Below are 19290 nucleotides of genomic sequence, written 5' to 3' on the forward strand. Positions count from 1 at the left end.
AAGAAATTTTCTAATCCTTTCACTTTTCCTAGCCTTCCCTCCAATTATCATCCAAGTATAGTGCATGCACCCTAGATTCTCTACTTTGGTGAGACAAAACAAGAGGAGAGAAGGAATGAACCAAAACAAAGAAAGAAATAAATATTGAACATTTGCTGCAAAATCGATGTTAGTTTCACCATTCTATTCATCGGATTTCTAGTGACCAGGAAACTGAAAGGAACACAAAAAGAAACTAACAAGTGGCACAACTCACTGATTATCCTCGCCAATGATATAAGATACAACAACAGTGATGTCATCCAGCTTTCCTCCAACATAACGAAACCCAGCATCATGTGCAGCTGCAGCAAATGGTGTTTTTCGATGTTTATCCATAGCTCTTTGTTGCGCTAGAGTGGCTATGTTTTGTGCTGTTGCCTGGGGATCGAGACCTGATCTCTTAGCTTGGACAACCAAAGCAGTAATCTCGTTGTCATATAAGTTGTCAAATAATCCATCTGTACCAGCAACTATAACATCTCCTGAAGCAACAGGAAATGTGAAGACCTGCCACAAACAGAATAAAACATCAATTCAATGTTTTCATGGAAACTACCACTCTCTAGAAAAACCATTTTGGTTAAGAGTATTATTTCATAGTCTAATGGTTAGCATAAATAGATATTCCATAACTAATTTTAAGGAAAAACCGAAAAATTGAAAACCATATGTCCATATATAATGCGACACATGCACTAGATCAACCATGCCCCGACAATCCAATGATATAATCCATAGTTCCAGCTCTCTAAATCCCTAAGCAAGGGGATAGGGAAGAAGAGATTTGCAAAGCTGGCAAAAAAAAAAAAAAAAAGAGTTGCAGAGGAGAAAATTCCTCTTTAAAACTGCCCTTATTGATGAAATACTTTACGGTAAAGGGATACTAAATATGTTTACAGCCATCACTAGAGTAGTCATGGTATGATCCAACTAATACAAGAAACCATGAAAGCTAACAGCAGAAAATGTACCTGGCCAGAACTGGGTAAATCACCTCCAGCTGAAGTACTTGCCAACTGATACGGAAAATTGAAACCATACTGCTGCACAGGGGACCGAAATACTGTACTTCCATCCCTAATTACTATGAATCCACTGTCTCCGAGATTAATGGCATGGATCCCCTGCCAAATAATAAGTCACTCAGTGAACGTTTCACAACAATAGAAGACATGATATCAAGAAATCCGAAAGGCATAAAAAGTTTCAGACAAAAGTCATGTGACCAAGCTAAAAGTTTTGAATTGTTTAACCAATTAGGCATGGAAAGAAACATAAATCAGCAAACACATGTAACCTCTTGGTATTCTCTGTTATCATCTACGCATAGCACAGAGCCACAGAAAGCATAAATGGTTCTATGTTTTAGATAAATCATAAAATGATGAGGGCAATTCATGAAAATTCTCTAAGTAGAACAGAGACCACCTCGACAATAGCAGAGAACTAAGTTGCACAATTCAATTTCCTCTATTCCACGAATTTTGCAACTTGGAGAATTTTATCCTTCCCAACTTATAACCTTGACCATTAGTATGTATAACAAAATTATAAAAAGTTCTAGAAAGTATAAATCGAGACAAATATAATAGGACCCCACATGACTATATTATTCTTTACGTATAAATCACAAAAAGTGGTCAAAGAGAGCTCGTTAGTTTGTAAAATTCTAAAGGTAAACATGGTGTAATATTTGTGAAACGGAGTTACTGTATATGTTTTTCTAACTTGAATTAACAATTTTTAAAAATTGCAGAGAAAGCATAACTTAGAGAAGAGAAATATAATAGAAGCATATAGAATAAATTAAAAAGGAGGAGGTGGGAAGCAAAAGCGCTCCCGGCAGCAAAAACACAAGATGAGCTAGAGAAATATGGCCACTTAAACATAAGTGAAAAAAACAAGGCATTCAGACAGGAAACTGCTCCGTCTAATGTAAAAAGAAACAGATCCCACCCAAAGAACTTTAACCATGATAATTAACAGTGTTGTCTCACTTTCATCAGGTAAGAGAAGCAAAAGCACCAACCTGGTCAGTGAGAGCAATTATACAAGCTGTTGAGGACCCTATGACGTTAGTATCAGCATGAGCTTTCTCCAATATTTTAGCCGGGTCTACCCCATCCTTGGAAATTTCTTTTATTGCTGTCATAGAATTAGACATAAGTAGTCGAGCATAAATTCCAGCATCAACACCAACATCTGCCCATCCACCAACTCCATCTGCAACTCCAATCACTCGTTTTTCTTCACAAATGAAGTGAGCATCTTCTCCTCCAGTTTTAACCTTGTCAGGGTGTGGCAGGTAACATGATCCTGAACGAAGCTTCAAGGATCTATGACTTACGTTTTTACTACAGTCAACAACAACAACAAAGTTAATCACTATCATTATTTTTCCTTTTTATAAATTACTTAGTATTTAATATGCAATGATTCAATTGCCTCCTTCTAAACACCCATACAGCTTTTCTTTTTCAAAGTTCAGTTAACTGATATTCACTATATATGAACATCAATTCATCCAAGAATCAAACATCTCTCAAGTCCTAATTTCTATTCAAATTAACTATAAGGCCTATAACATTTATAATGAAATATATATGTTTGTTATCTTTGAAAGAATATGGATAGGGAAGGTACCATTGTTACAATAAAAATAATTATATCAGTACATGGGGAAAAAAAAAAAAAAAAAAAAAAAAAAAAAAAAAAAAAAAACCAATATGATACCATTGTACTCTGTAGCCAAACTATTTAGCTATTTCACTAAACTAAATGATTGAAACACCGTTCAATTTTTCAAACTGGTGGCATTTATAGTGAAGAGCTGCCATACACTAGATCCCTATCATCTCAAATGAGCTAGCATGTAACAAACAGAAGAATTCGAAATACCTAAGCAATAATACATAAACCTGTGTCAAACAAAAGGTCCTTTATATGACGGGAAAGAGGGCATACCAGGAAGAGGTATCTGTAGGATTATCAAGCGGCACATCCCTAGCAGAAATGTCGAATGGGACATCAGCAGCAGCTCCATCAGAATAACTCGCAGAAGGTGATGCACGGTAACTCCTCAAGCATTGTCCAAGAAACTGCCTAGAGTCCCAACTCTTGTAAGATAAACCAGGGATAGCTAGACTAACAAAATGAACATCTCGATTTCTTAAACCAACACTAGCTTTTCGACAACTATAAACACTTCTATCACCAAAGAAAACACCACCTGGCTTCGCAAAGTCCACAACATTACCATACCCCTTAAACAATGTATCAACACATACATCACCAGAAACAGCGTGGGACCCTGAAGCAGCCATCGGATTCCTTATAACACGGCAGCACAAAGACACAATAGTTGTGTTTACCAAAAACTTATTTAACCGATGACTACTATAAGACCTCACAGAATTACAACTCTGGTTCAGAGTTTGACTCTCAATGCATAAACTTGCAACCAAATTCCCCTGCTCCCACGATTTAACCCGACCGGATAACAATCTTCCGAGAGACGAACTACAAGCAGCATTCAGCTTTGACAAAGATACCAATTGCATCTTAAACCCTTAAACGCCAAATCATCCCTTGCCAATACAAAGCCCAATAAAACCTAAAAATTTAACCAAATCTCCACAATAAGTCACAACTATCACAGCTACTAATTAATTAATCAACACATATCTATACAAATGTAAATTCATAAATTTCTCCCAGAACAATTCAAGCATAATACAATATTTTTTACATTAATTCCAAAAATTAGAAAGAAATTACACAAAATTTAGCAAGGCAGCAAGCTTATTTATTTATGAAATTGAAAAATAAACTGCAATGATCATCAAATAAGCTTCAAACTGAAAATTAAATCAAACAATATAAACCCCAAAAAATTCAGTAAAAAAAAGCAACAATAATTAATAAATCAAGCTTAAAGCTTACCAAATTAGAAATTAATTGGTAAGAAATTGGATAATTGACGAAAGTAGGATAAAACCCTAATAAAATCCGGCGAATAGAGTAGAAGAGTGCCGGCGGTGGGGAATTTTCTCTCTTCTTGGCCGAAAAAAGAGGAGAGAAATGGATATTATTATTTTAAATTATATGGCAGAACGAGAAACACAAATCACGTGCTTTGCAACTTGCAAGCCTGAAATGGTCTAAACGGAATCACGTGCTTTGCACCTTGCAAGCCTGAAATGGTCTAAACGGATCTATGGGCCTGTTACGGACTTGATTCGTTTTGATTCCTGAACGAGCTTCATTGATACAATTGGTTCAATTAAACCTCGTTGATAATACACGGAATTGGCCTAGTAGTGGTAAAGGATTGTCTTATGACTTTACTAGTAAAAAATGAACGATTTTCCTAAAAATTGTTCAAACATAAATTTATTCCCTATATGCATCGGTTTAAAAAGTTATTCCCACAATGTTGTCCACGTAAGATTGATTAGAGTTTCGTATTTTTTTTTTCTTTCTAGTTAAACATAGAACCGCTAACGGTGACGGTTCTATACATTAAAACCGCTAACAAATAATTAAATAACATCACACTATAATTTATTTTCTACTTCCTTTTGTCTATTAGAACCGCTAATGGAGTTAGTGATTTTAATGTGTAGAACCGCTATCACTGTTAGCGGTTCTATATTGAAACCAAAAAAAAAATACGAAGCTCTATCCAATTCTACGTGGACAACATCGTGGGAATACGTTTTTAAACCAATGCATATAGGGAATAAATTTACCTTTAAGCAATTTTTAGGAAAATTGTTCCGTAAAAAATATAGAGTTAATTTTCACGGATATTTGGTTCATATAGTGGTATGAAATTGAAATACTAAGTAAAAAAAATAAATTAAGGTTGTATGGAGTAGGTACTTGTTTCTTAATAACTTGCGTTTAGTTGTTGTTCAAAAATGGATTAGTGTTTGGTTTTATTGAGTGATTTGGATTTGGAATCAGGGTTTAAGCTAATTAAGGTGATAAAGGATTGAACTTAATTCGAAATGTATTGTGTTTGGTTGTTTACAAATAGTTTTTTTTTTTTTTCCAATAGTTGATACCTAAAGGTTATATATGAGTCATATCCTCCTCACCTTTTCTTTTTTTTTTTTTTTTTTTTGAGCTCTATATGTTATCCGTTTAAAGTATGAGTTTATAATTTGGAGTTTTGGTAAACATTAGGTATGAGTTTTATTTATTCCAAACTCATGTCTTATACCTGAAATTTATTAACCAAACTTTTTGGAAGTGAGGATGCTTTTATCCTTCCTCCACAGTCCACACTACCAATAAGTTAGACTAATATGGTTAACCTATTAATTACAAGCATAGGCTCAATAAGATCCTTTTCTTTAATGTATAAGAATAATAAACACAAACATGTTTGATTAATGCTCTAAACATATTACTCACTCCGTCTAGGAATGTTCACTTACCTAAACCCAAAACCAGATCGAACCAAACACTACTACAAAAATTGGCGAAGAGACCCGTCCAAATATGCCTTAGAGAGCACATGTGGACGGGTCTCTAGCTAAGAGGTCTGTTTGATAAATAGACTGCCTCATCAAGGGGGGTCTGTTTTTAAGAAAGAAGAGACCCCTTATTAAAGAAAGGGGGTCTGTTATACTAACAATGCAAAGAATAATTCAATAAGCGAAGAGACCCGTCATAAGAAAAATGGGGTCTGTTTGCTAAACTAAAAAAGACCAGTCAACGAAGAAATGGGGTCTATTTGCCTGAAATTTTTCCGAAAAAAAATAAATTATTTTGATAAATCCCAGTATACGAACCAATTCATTTGAAAATATGGAATATAAAAAACAATATTCCTCTAAAATATATAGATTTTCTATTACTGATCCCTTCAATTGAAGTAATTATGGCAATACTTGAAATTATGTGTTACGTCTTTAAAAGTTCCTCCATTTGTTTTGCGACTTCACGAAAGCATGAATAGAAGACCCACTGCTGCACAAATTATCCTTAACATCAATAAGCATCGTAGCATATCTCCATTGATATCTATATGTTAAAGAAAAAGGAGCCACTGTTAATTAGTAAAAACAAGAATTAGAAAATGAAAACTCAAAGGAAACATGAAATTAAATCAATTATCCGATTATTTAGAACATTGATTAACACCTAAATAACTGAAATTACAGCTTAGATTCCCATCAATCCAAACCAACCAAGTAAAATTAAATCATAAATATCAATCCAACAAACTGAAAAATCGCAAATCATGTAAAACTTACACAAAATATGGAGTAAAAATCATAGAGAGGAGAAAATTAAATATCTTCATCGTTCCACCTACTCTTTCTCTTTCCTCCCTCAAAACCCTGACTCTAACCACCGCATCAACCCTCGTTTTATCCGCCCTTTCCACAACCATCGTTCCTCCATTGTCGTCTCCTTCCTCTCATGGCCCTTTTAATCACTAATAAAAACATGGAATTTGAATCCGAAACCATCAAAGAGAGACTCCATGTCTAGAAAGAAATTCAGAGAGACCATGTTGATTATGTCTAGAAAGAAAGAAAGAGAGACTCCATGTCTAAGATATTTTAAGAATTTAAATGGAAGGTGGAAGTGATAGAGAGTCAGCGGATTAATTTAGGGTTTTTGAGGAGTGTTTTAAGGGAAAAATAAATAACAAGAGGATGAAATGAATATAGAGATAGAGCGTCATCACTCATCAGTATCTCAATCATGAATAAAGGTGGCAGACCTGTTAAATTTAACAACTGGTCTCCTATCTCTCTTAATATATTTCTCCCATAAAAGCTGTGGGCCCATTACACATAACGGACCCGTCATTTTAAATACTACTTCCGTTATAGGTTATGTGCAACGATTAGACATTTTCCCTTTCTGCTTTATGTCAAACCGTTGCACATAACCTGTAACGGAGGTAGTAGGATCTCTTGCATCAAATAGACCCGTTATGGGTCTGTAATTGGCGGTCAATTTTTCAAGTTTTGTAGTAGTGAAATAAAGTATTGGAATTTGAAAATAGAAAGTCCTGACCCATAAAAACGATCTAAAGCCTAAAAACTACAATTCTTTATCACAATTGGAATTAGTGGAGTACTTCATGACAAACATATTCTTCCATTTTTAAGGATCTATCCTTAAACCAGTTGATGATAAGCCCATTAATTATGCAAGTCATTCTTCTTCTACATTCTAGTTCCTCAATATAAAACAATTAGTTTCAAGTCACATGTAGTCTATTTTCCTTAATTAGCACTTCGGATAATTAACATACCCTATACTATTAAGAAAATTTATAAACCCTATTAAGTGACACATCTCACAAGCAGACAAGCCAATCAGTCTAGCTAAAAAAAATCAAAAACTTAAGATTAATGAGAAAAGGTACGAAAATCTCTCACTCCCAATTACAAGTAAATGATAATACTTAAATTTATGACCTTAAATTTACAACACCAAACTTACTCGCTTAACAAAAAGGGTGTATTCATAGTTTTATAGACATGTGGTAGCTAGAAGACAAGAACGGAACAAAGAATAGTAGAATGTAAAATGTAGACCGAGCTCGTGACATAATTAAAAATGAGAAAAGGACAACAATAATAGAAATCGTAGTTTATGTTGAAGGTCGCACAAATTCATGGCCTTTATAACGATTGCAGTGATCCCACCTTTAATGTTTGTGGGAATATGGATCCGAGCCCGTTTACACTTGGTTTTTCGCATTGCCGGGTTTTTTGCCCTTTTCTCATTTTCTTAATAGAATGTGTGTGCCTATTTTCTTAAACAACTGCTTCTACACATCAATCTTGGTTACAACCCCCACTTATTACGTAGTTTTTGTCCCAATCTTTCTTCCTTGAACTTTCTTCAATTTTTTCAACCTAATTTAAAATAATGTAATCGAAAGTTAAATACAAAGAGCTAGAAGGTGAGTTGAACTACTAGCATAACTGATTATATTACTGTTTCACATTGTAAATTTATATAGATGGATCGAGGAGAAAAGTCAATACCTAATGACAAAAATAATACTTGTAAAACATGAATACTACGAAGTATGAGTATACTACTTGGTCTATTACGGAGTAATATTTTATACTCCGTATAACGTACAACGGCTTTTCATGATGATATATGTCTTGACTTTTGAGTATAACATGAGTTAGGGACTCAGGGAAGGTGTGTATGTAAACCAGCAGCAGGATGGAGACACACTAGTGGGAAACAAGGGGGTTTGAGGCAGGAACAAACAGTCAAACATACATATAGGAATTTGTTTTCAATTGAATATTGTAGGGTGGCCTTTTTTCTTTTTGTTTTGGGAATCATACTTGCATTGATGGTTCTAAAAAACTTGGGCATTTTTAAAAAAAAAATAAAAAAAAAAAAAAAAAAAAGTTGAAGCATGGAAAATTCCTAAAATAAACCTAGAAGTATTAAAATATTTCCATCATGAAAGTGTTAATTACAGTACTTGGTACGGAGTAATTAATAAAAATTAAAATATATCCATGTTAACGCATAAAATATACGGAGTAAAATTTGTACAAGAAAATAATGTTGAAGATTATTTAAAGTTATTATTATTAGTACTTGGGATTTTCTAAATTTATACTACGTATAACACAAAGAATTGTAAAGAAAATTAAATGATTAGGGGTTGGAAACTTGTGAACTTGGTATAAAATGTTTTAAAATATAGAATTACAATTATATGTGAAAATTATAAAGTAAACGCACGGTTTTGTTATACCCGTGAAAATTACTACTCGTACTAAACAAAAAGTAGGATCGAGTTTAGTTTTAGAATATGTTTTAAAACTTTATACGGAGTACATACTTAGGGCCTGTTCACTTTAGCTTAATTTCAGTTCAGTTCAGCTCAGCTCCAAATTTCCTTCTCTCATAAAATATTCATTTCAACTCTATTTAGTTCAGTTCAGTTCACCTCCAATCAGTTTAGTTTATTTTAGTTCAGTTCAATTCAGCTCCAATCAGTTCAGTTCAGCTCAATAAATATGAACAAGCCCTTAGCCTTAGACAGTTTATTAAGCATTAATATTTGTTGGTAGGCTAGGCATGCATAATTAGTAATTTGGACCTATTTGGTGATGTCAATAATGAGAATCTAGGGGTTTCAGCAGTACTGTTGTTCTCAATTGCCGACGTCAAAGTTGGGAACTTGATAAGCAACTAGACATCCACTTAATTGCTGTGTAGAATAACAACATTATAGCCTCATGGCCCTCATATATAGGACTACAAACTGGATCTCTTTTATTGGTTATCAACTAACACTACTATTATTCCATGTTATATTTCATCCAATTTCTCTCTTTAATTTTCAAAACATCCTCTTTAGTCTTTAAGCTGTTTTCAATATCTTTCGTTCATTTCTTTGTCACTTGTATAAATAAAGTTTGAAAATTACTAGAAACATACGTAAGTCATTTATTTGATTTTTAACATTAATTATGTTATAGAGACAAAAGGCACTAACAAAATATGGAGGTAATCAAGTATTAACTTAATTTAAAAAGTGACATATTATTACGAGACATGATCTATTGTATAAGAATGGGGCCGGGGCTATGGGTGCCGAATAATAGCTGGAAACGAGACGTAAACAACCTTCTGTTTACGAGTCTAGAGGAGCAGTGGCCGGTAATTGTCAAAGGCAAAGCCTAAACAAATAGAGATGGCTAAAGAAAGCAAAAGAAGTAGCATTCTTGTTTGGGGTACGCAATCTTAAATGCAAACTTGTCAGATTGTTGGATATCCTAACATTATTTCAGTGTCAATTATTATTTATTTTTTCCTTTGACTGGATAATAAATACACTATATATATTCCAAAAGAGTGTTGTTATCCAAGAAGAAAGCTAATTCTCTCAGCAAGCAAACAAAGGAAGCTCACATGAAAGTGTGCCAATATAACCATACCAATCTGATCTGCTTCTTGTATGCCCTCTGTTTTCTTTTGATAATGCCCAATTAATACTACATACCTTGTTTCAAAAGAGAATGCATGAAAAAAAGGTACAGTAAATAAAGTAAAAGAAATTTACTTTTTTTTTTTTTTTTTTTTTGAAAGAGAAATATGCTTTGTACAATACGGAGTAGTAAAAATAAAATGGATAAAATAAAAGGTGTAAAATGTAAATATTGTTAGGTACAACCATACAAGTGTACAATTTAGGGCATGTTTACATTTACTGAAATGAGCTGAACTGAACTGAACTAAATTAAACTAAATTAAATAGAGCTAAATGAATATTTTATGAGAAAAGGAAATTAAGAGCTGAACTGAACTGATTGGAGCTGAACTGAACTGAAATTAAGCTAAAATAAACAGACCCTTAAATACAGAGTTCGTCGTATTAGTATTAATAAAATGTATACCAAAAATAAAAAGTAAAATCTAAAACACCGAATACGAAAACCTAAAATGGAAAGTAGGTACATCTTAAAAATGATAGGAGTATAATTTCTTATAAACGCGTTAGGCACAACAATACTATTATACGTCGATGCCCATCCAAATTTACGCAATTTACTACTACTTGCCAAATTCATTCTTCTCAACATAAATCTAAAGCTCTTAAAACATTTTAAAACCAATTAATTAGGTTATACATTGCAGTATAGTAGATGTTAGAGCCACTTAGCCAACAATACTTCACCAGTTGATTGACTAGCAATCAACCAGATTTCAGCAAGCTCTATTTTCAATTTGCCACTGAATTTAAACTTCACGAAGAAAACTTACTACCGTGAAGCTCTGATACACAGTGAATCTGCGCATGGGCAGGAGACTAGGAGGGGAGCAGGGGAAGGTAAACTTCAAAACAAGCGCTAGCGGTGGGATTCGAACTTGAGACTATCAAGTCACCAAGTGCAGCTCCCACCATCAGACCAACCTTGTTTAGTAGTGAAACTACTGTATTTTTCAAAGGTATAGTAATAAAACTGCACCGTATCTTTCGAAAATATTGCGTAATGAGTAAAGAAATTGCAACAACCATGAAGTAAGAGTAGCAACTAAGCAACCAGCAGAGAGTGGACAATTGATAGAACTTAACTTAATTCATGAATTTACTAATTCCCCCCTTTTACATACTTAACAGGGGGAATGGATTTGTCTAAAGTTTCTAACCAGAAGTAGTTGAATTACAACTTAGTACAACATATTTTATAGCCCTTTTTTTATCATTATAAAAGCAGCAGATTTATCAAAAAGACCCCAGCTGCCTCTTAAGTCTTTAATTATAGGCATAATAAATTGCAAATAAGTAACCCCACCTACAATTATATCTGATTCTCTTGCAACATCTAAGTGATGCTCTGTACAATCTAGCTTCTCCCTTTGCTTCTCATATCATGAGCTCCTTCCAATGTCTTTACCAGCAAACTCGGGTCCTCCAAACGAAGCAGCCGCGGCAGCCACATCAAGGCCGTTCCCCATTGATGTGATTAGTGCCGAGAGACCCCCGTTTGGGCTTCCCCCGGCAGCCATTCCCAATCCAAGGAAGTCCAGGGTAGGTTGTTTTGGCCCAAACATTGAAGAACTTCCGATCATTAGTTCCTTCAATCCAGACCCTTCATCACAAGGTAAGCCCAACCCAAGGCCAGATTGGACGGGGCTAGTCTCAGGCTCAACTTGTCGAGAAGTCCACTGAAGACTATCCGAGGGTCCAGCAGACGAAGTTGACGAGACAAGTCCAAGTCCACGAAGCAAAGACCCACCATTTGCTCCCATTTGAGCAGCCTTCTGAAGTAGTGCTGTAGCTGACATTGCTGGCTGTGGAGGCGGAGCATACTGCCTTCGTTCTTGACCAGCAGGCCCAAAAATCGATGACCCATGATTAGTAGCCAGGCAAAGTGAAATGGGTTCTGCTGGTGCAGATTGGGGAAGTTCTGATGGAGGGCATTCGGGTTGAGTCATGGTTTGAATGAAGTCTGAGAAAGCCGGATTTGCATGAGATTGTAAGCTAGCTGGTTGAGCTGAGGAAGAAGCAAACAAGGTAGCAAATACACTGCTGCTAGTATTGGCACCACAACTAGAACTGCAACTACTGCTACTGCTTCCACTACCATTTAACCCAGCTGTGACTATAGACACCGGAGGGAGTACATCTTCCGAGACCGGAGTGTGACTATCGGGCAACCCTTGAACTGTAAAACAAGATGAAAAAGTGTTTCTTCACTAAACAGCAATGGCCTTTTTATCTTTCTGCACTAAAAATGAACTTTAAATAAAAGTAAAAGAGTCAAATTCAATCATAGTCTCCTTTCTCATCTCCCCCTTTCTTTCCAACTCTTCCACTCTTGAACACTTTTGAATCAATTGGATCTGCCCCTTTAATGAAAGTTTAAAAGATATTAAAATCATTTAATCTCCTACCCAACTGCACTCTGTTGACATCTTTTAACTAAAATATGTAGCTTTAATACAATCTTTAAGTCAGCATTAATATATAAGCATCCAATCTAAAACCCAAATAAAAACAAAAAAGGAAAAAAATAAGATCAACAACAGACAAAATAAACTAAATCCAAAGAAAAATCATCAAAGATTAAGAACAAACAAAATTAGAGAAAGACAACCAAACTCATCATACAATTCAACAAAAAAATAAATAAAGAGCATATCAGAGAACCACGCACACAAACACAAATATTAATATGACACCACCTAGTTTTCCTACTTAAGAAATGGTCAATATACCTGAACTCTGAATAGGCAAAACGGATGACACCATAGTAGTAGCTGGAGTCACAGAAATTGGGGTTGACTGCGTCGGTGCTGCTGCTGGTACTGGTGCTGGCGGTGGCGATTGCCGAGGAGCAGGCAATGGCGACGGAGGAGGCATCTGTTGTGACACTGATGGCTGCGGCGGTGCTGCTGCTGGTGGCGGCGAAGCGATTACAGCTGAAGCTTTTGACTCAATCTCCATCTTAGTGCTATTGTTATTAGCATTATTCTTACCATTAGGATGATTTCTTGCACTTTCCTCAGCTAAAGCATCACAAAATGCTCTGTGTGTAATAAAACTATCCCTCCTGTCAATTCATCAACAACAAAAACAAACAAAGAAATAAATCCCCACAAAATTAATTACCAAGAAAAATCTCTTACAACCAAAAAAATCTTAAGAAATAAAAAACAAAAATAAAAAATTCAACCTTGAAAATAGAGTGCCACAATCACACTTATATTCCCTAGTACCACAAATCTTGATATGAGCTTTCCAATCAGATTGAACAGCATATTTTTTAGAACATTTCTCACATTTCCATTTTTTTTCACCATGTTTTCTACAAAAATGTTTCTTAATCCCAGTCAAATCTCCCAAAGCTCTAGAAGGATCATGATGAACACAAGTAATTTCAGGGCAAACATAAACCCTTTTCTTTACTTCTTTACTCGATCTCTGCCTCAACTTCCACGGCAAATTATGCCCTCTTCTATGTAGCTGAAGATTCTGATCTCTCTGAAAACCCTTATTACATATTTCACACACAAATCTGTTCGTCGCCATTAAGGTTTTCGGCGACAACGCTATCACCTCAGCATCTGGATCTGCTCATTCAAATTATTAACCAACAAATCAATTATCATTCCATTCAAAGAACACAAACAAAAATGACTAACGGAAGTTGTAGAATCAAAGGATTACCGGGCATTCCAGGCTGATTACGCTTCTTTTTAGTTGGGGGTTTTAAGGGTTCTGTTTGATCACCGCTTGAAGAAACACTAGCTTCACCAGAAGCTCCTGTGTTATTTGACATGGTTTTAGCTGATGAATCATCCAAATCTGCCGGCATCACCAAATTATTTTTGGGGAAGAACAGGATATTTTTTAGGGTTTTTTTTAAGAGAGAGAAAAAAAACAAAAACAAAAAACACACTCAAATTTTTTTTCCCTTTTCTCTCTCTTCAACAGCTACCAGTCAATTTGCTTTTATCACTTCAATTTTTATTTTCTTTCCAAAAAAAAAAAAAAATAATCTTTCTCCCAACTACCAGCTGGTCCCTGCACTGATGATTCTCTGACTAGAAGAACATGACACTGGGTGATAAAATTAGCCAACGCTACTACTAATTAGAGTAATTACTCTTAATAAATTACTTCAAAAATTCATAAAAAGGGTGTAATAATTTCTGGGTTTTCTTCTTTTTGTTGTTGAACCCAGAAATTTCGCCGGAAAATGAATCGATTTCCGGCGAAGAAGAAGCAGGATTTGATGGGAATTTTTTGGGTTTTTTATAAAGAAAAAAGGGGGAATTTCTAAAATTGTAAGATATAGAGGTTGAAGTAGCAATTGATTTGGGAATATTTAGGGAAAGATTCAAAGAAGAAGTGGACAATTTTAGAGGGTTAAAAAGGGGATTTTTGAAAAGACGGTGAGGTTGAGAAATGGAGGAGAGAGAAAATAAAAAAGAGAGAAATTCTGCAAAATTGTCAACAAGTATGAGTTGCTAATTGCTATGCATTTCTTGGTCTTCTACAAGGAAAAAAAAAGGAAGGAGAGAGAAAATAGATTTTTAATTTTTTGGAAAGGAAATAAAAAAGACAGGAAAAAGAAAATGAAAATGAATGAGGGGGGTAGGGGGTGTAAATGAAAAAAATTGTGTATGTGTAAGTACGGGCACGTGGGTAGAGGTAAAAAATGGAGTATTTTATTTTGTGTTATTTTATTGAGTTTTGATTTACTCGAATTTTATCACGGTATCGTGTCAACCCGTTGGGTAACTCGTCGGCAACATGGCTTTGTGTTTGGCCCTATCGGTGTTTCGCGGCACCGATTTGTCGTAGTATGTTGGTTCATTAGATTTGAGGTTGAATTGGTTTATGTTCGGGTTAGATTTATTGTGTCAATTTTTTGGGTAATTTTGAGTGGATCATGTCACTTTTCTATTCTGTTGTTAATATGCTTACTTTGATAAAATAAACGGTATTAAAAAATTTGATTGTAGGGTTAATTGGGTTTGTTTAGGTCAAGTTGGATTGGTTCAGATTAAGTTAAATCGAGTCAAGTGATTTCAAGTATTTGGATATTTCAAATTGAATAATTAAATATGAGTCGTTTTGCTAAGTTTGGTACGGAGTAAATCTCTTTTAAAAACGGAAATGTCAACATATATTAATGAATCAATCATAAGCCAAGTATATTACATGGAGTACATAGAATATTTCTATCACTACTTAAAGGGTGAGGTTGTAATGTCTATGCAAAATGCCTACGGTAAAAACACATTTAATTTTTATGTAGATCGCTAAAGAAAGATTGTGTATGCATTTTTAGAAGATAAAATGTGTACATGCAAATTAAATATATGCTACTCCGTATTTCATATATGTTACCTAGATTATTTGGTTAAAAATTTTATATTTGATACCTAAGATTTGACAATGAATCTCATCAATACCACATATTAATATATTTAAAATGATCACATTATATTTCTCTCTTTTTTTTCTATTATGTTTTTTTTTTTTTAAAGCACGTCATATTTCAATTTAGAAAAACTTTGGCTTATTGAATAAATGTCTCTTTGATATGAGATTGTTAATGAAGAATTTTGGATAACGTTATTATTTTAAGAAGTATTTTGCCCTTGTTTTTAATTTAGAGAGCCACAAGCACAAATGAGGAAAATCTATCTCAAGATCCCCTAAATTTATGAGGGAAACTCTAATCACCTGAATTATTCCTCACTCTTATTTTGCTCTTTAAATTTAGGTTTTTTTTTCCAATGATCTTCAAATTATATTCATTTTACTACCGATTAAGGAGGTTTCCCATATTCAAAAGCTCTTCATTCGGTGACTTACCTAATCTAAAAGATAAGAGTTGTTTATCATACTCCATAATAGTAATTTCTACTTTTGAAACTTACTTATAAAACGTTCACTTTCCATCTATAAAACACACAGACTATACTTTTACCTTAGAAATCATATTTCCTAAAAGCAAGTATAAAGAATTAAAGAGGGTAACAACTCTCAAGTATGTCCTAAAATGTGGAGTATCTCAAGTAAGACCCTGTTCTCTTCACCTTAAAAAAATAATATTAAGTAAAAATAATTTCAGTTCAGTAAAAATAATTTCAGTTCAGTTCAGTAAAATTCAGTTTTCTTAAAGAATAATTATAATAAAAAATCAGTAAAAATAATTTCAGTTCAGTAAAATTAATCTAAGTTCAGTAAATATAATTTTATTTTAATAAAAATAATTTTAATTTAGCAAAAATAAAGTGAAGAGAACGGGGCTTAACTCTATTCATTTTTGCGAAATGATGCGACTAATATATTGTTATCACATAATAATTAAGCTTTTTATAGGGTTATCCTTTTTTCCAGTGGGGTTAAAACACACTAGCTAGGTTAGTTATTTTACTCATAATGATTCTTTTTACGCTTACTAATCTCACCAGTTAACTAATTTTATTTTTAATTTTTAACAAAGTAAAACTATAAAAAGTTTGATAATTGGTAACTGTTTAATTACAGAGGCGATTATAACAAGATTTCACATAACTATTATGATTAAAGTGAAATATGTTAATAATGCATGAAGTAAAAATTGATAAAAAAATTTTGGGAAAAAAAAATGAAGGGGTTATATGTAAATTTTGAGGGAGGGTGAATGAAATCAGGTATTTTAAATTAGCTTATATACTCGTACCAACATCTATAATAGATTGTGGAAAAAAAAAATTATTTATATTTAGCGCTCATTATTACACACACATTAAGTAAATAACTGAACTCTTTTACTTGTATTAAAAGCCGGTGAGAGTTCATTGACAAATATAATCAAAGCCCTATTGTTGTAAACCTATAAAAAGTCGATATTGTGATAATATTTATGAGACGAATCTGACAAGATCGCACATGACTATATCTTGTTTAACGTATAAATCATATTATACGGTCAAACAAGATTGATGAATAGTGTAAAAAGTTCATTGTTGCAATATTAATAAAACGGAGGAAGTATTAGAGTAAGTAGAACTAGAGAAGGACCATGTGATCAGACGAGTAAAGGATCTCTCAACGTGTCTTTAGTGGAGATTGAACTCAACCTCAAAATTTAAAGATATACTCCATCTATCCCTATTTTTTTCCCATTTAAATATGCACGTTACCCAAGACACGTGTTAAAATCTCTATATCTTTATTTTTATAAACGTAAAAATTATAAAACCGTAATATTAATAAAATAAACAATGAGACGAATCTAACAGGACAACTCATGACTATATTATCTTTCATAAATTAACGATAATTTATAATTAAAGTTTCAAAATTTAATAATGGGACAAAAATAAAGGAACAGAGAGAGTAATTTTTACCACGATTAAACTTAGGCCCTGTTCTCATCAGATTATTTTTAGTTTAGTTTAGTTCAGCTCTAATAAATTCAGTTCAGTTCAGCTCTTAATTTCCTTCTCTCATAAAATATTTAGTTCAACTCTAATAAGTTAAGTTTAGTTTAGTTCAGCTCTAATAAGTTAAGTTCAATTCTGTTTAGTTCAGCTCATTTCAGTCAATGAGAACAGACCCTCAACTTGATAATTCTACAGAGTACATCGTAATTTTCTACACACTATATGGGCATTGGGGCGCAAGAAATAATAATAATGACTTAAGTAAGAGTAAAAAAAAGAGTGGTGAGGATAAGATGGAGTACTTAAAATGGGACGTACAACCAAAAGGGCAGCATTATCTTTTCTGTGTACGCATCATTGCGTGCATTGACTCAGATTTACAGCGACCATTTTTTTTTTTAAATTCACTTTGGCCAACTGGTAAATGGGCCCACCTTTTTACAAAAATCGTTATAAATTGGGATCTTTATCTTTTAGGCAAACCCAAAAGAAAACTGTAGAAGGTTTTACATACACAACATGTAGTATAGTACCCGAGTACGAGCAGTATTCTTTATTTGTATTTAGATCCATGGCCCATCACTTTGGGCCCCGTTGGCCCAGTAAGTCTTCATATTTAATGCTTCATTATCTACTTTTTTTCGTTTTTGTATTTGCCTTTAGCTTGTCTCTCTCAAACCATCTGTTAGAGGTTTTTTTTTTTTTTAATTTTTTTTTTTTTGGGCTTGGCTTGACAATAATTGAGTCATGAAAATCTGCTCACATTTAATGGAATGAAATCCGTTTATAAAATCTAGAAGATATCTTGTACAACAAAAGTACATTTAATTTTATTTTATACTCCCCTGTTTTTAAATACTTGTTTTATTTTTTATTTTCACTAATTTTTAAATACTTGCTCCATTTTTATATTTGGAGGAAAGCTTTTACAATATTTAATTCTTTACTATTACCTGATAAACCCAACATAAATCATATTATATTACTCCCTAATTTAATATTCTCTCTCCCCTCATTCTTTCAACTACTTTTGCTTTTTACAATTTTTTATTCTCCCAACTACCCTACTAACTTCATATTTTATTACTTTCTCCAATTTATCCTAAAATCCACATATGGAGAAATGGAGCAAATATTAAAAAATAGAGGGAGTACTTTGTATAAGGTCATACTTATCTGACTTTAAGAAAATATGGAGTAATATTAAATAATATGAAATATTTACTTAAAGTTTAATACGATAATAATGATTTAAGTTATGTAACTTTTAAAATTAATTGATGAGTTGAAACCCTTCCAAAATTAATTAAGTTATATAAGCTATCACTTAAAGATACTACATCTAAAGTAAATAGAGTATTAATGGATAAAACATATTCTTAGACCTCGAAATGATCCTCTAACACTGATGATAATAAATAATATTCATACAAAATTAATAATTATGAAGAAAGTGACATAATTGAAGATGGACTCACATTACCATGGAAATTAATAAACGACGTAATATTTACTTCACAAAAAATTACATAATCATACGCCAATTCTCAATTCTTATACTTATACGTTAATTATTGTTGTTAAGTTGTGAAAACCTTCACCATAGACCCTTACACGATTATACCTTTTTCTTCAAGAAGACAAGAAGATATTAATCTATAGTATAAAATACAGATATTGATTACACATTTTGAAACTTTGTTTTGTATTGTCAAAGCTACCACACCCACAATTGTGGCAAACGTTTTGTTATAGTCTACCTTAGACTTTTAGTCCAAATTCATTCTTTATCCACTTATCCTATTCATATTCTTATAGATTAAGTCTTCTAGCTATAGC

At 33.3% G+C, this 19290-nt stretch overlaps 2 protein-coding genes across 2 annotated transcripts; both read right to left on the reverse strand.

Annotated features, from left to right (window-relative positions):
• Window positions 1-130: 130 nt before the first annotated feature.
• On the reverse strand, window positions 131-4132 carry LOC145562199 (putative protein phosphatase 2C 80). Its single transcript, XM_081622396.1, has 5 exons — window positions 3985-4132; window positions 3007-3655; window positions 2072-2396; window positions 1014-1166; window positions 131-549 (listed from the first exon to the last, which is right to left on the reverse strand). Exons 2-5 carry the CDS (start codon window positions 3600-3602, stop codon window positions 253-255), a joined length of 1371 nt encoding a protein of 456 aa, XP_081478522.1. The 5' UTR covers window positions 3603-3655; window positions 3985-4132; the 3' UTR covers window positions 131-252.
• Window positions 4133-11119: 6987 nt separating this feature from the next.
• Window positions 11120-14638, reverse strand: LOC145562200 (zinc finger protein GAI-ASSOCIATED FACTOR 1-like). The gene is made up of 4 exons (XM_081622398.1): window positions 13733-14638; window positions 13239-13635; window positions 12781-13115; window positions 11120-12227 (listed from the first exon to the last, which is right to left on the reverse strand). The coding sequence occupies exons 1-4, from the start codon at window positions 13878-13880 to the stop codon at window positions 11431-11433; spliced, it is 1677 nt and encodes a 558-aa protein (XP_081478524.1). The 5' UTR covers window positions 13881-14638; the 3' UTR covers window positions 11120-11430.
• Between the last annotated feature and the right edge of the window lie 4652 nt (window positions 14639-19290).

This window comes from Chenopodium album, chromosome 10, assembly GCF_948465745.1.
Source record: "Chenopodium album chromosome 10, dcCheAlbu1.1, whole genome shotgun sequence".
NCBI classification, from domain to species: Eukaryota; Viridiplantae; Streptophyta; class Magnoliopsida; order Caryophyllales; family Amaranthaceae; genus Chenopodium; species Chenopodium album.

Excerpts from the sequence above, each read along its gene's own strand:
- LOC145562199 (XM_081622396.1), bottom strand. The coding sequence starts at position 3,602 with ATGCAATTGGTATCTTTGTCAAAGCTGAATGCTGCTTGTAGTTCGTCT. Across the intron at positions 2,397-3,006 it reads CCTACAGATACCTCTTCCTG|TAAAAACGTAAGTCATAGAT; the intron begins GTATGCCCTCTT and ends TGTTGACTGTAG. Across the intron at positions 1,167-2,071 it reads TAATTGCTCTCACTGACCAG|GGGATCCATGCCATTAATCT; the intron begins GTTGGTGCTTTT and ends ATTATTTGGCAG.
- LOC145562200 (XM_081622398.1), bottom strand. The coding sequence starts at position 13,880 with ATGCCGGCAGATTTGGATGATTCATCAGCTAAAACCATGTCAAATAAC. Across the intron at positions 13,636-13,732 it reads TAATCAGCCTGGAATGCCCG|ATCCAGATGCTGAGGTGATA; the intron begins GTAATCCTTTGA and ends TTGAATGAGCAG. Across the intron at positions 13,116-13,238 it reads TGTGGCACTCTATTTTCAAG|GAGGGATAGTTTTATTACAC; the intron begins GTTGAATTTTTT and ends ATGAATTGACAG.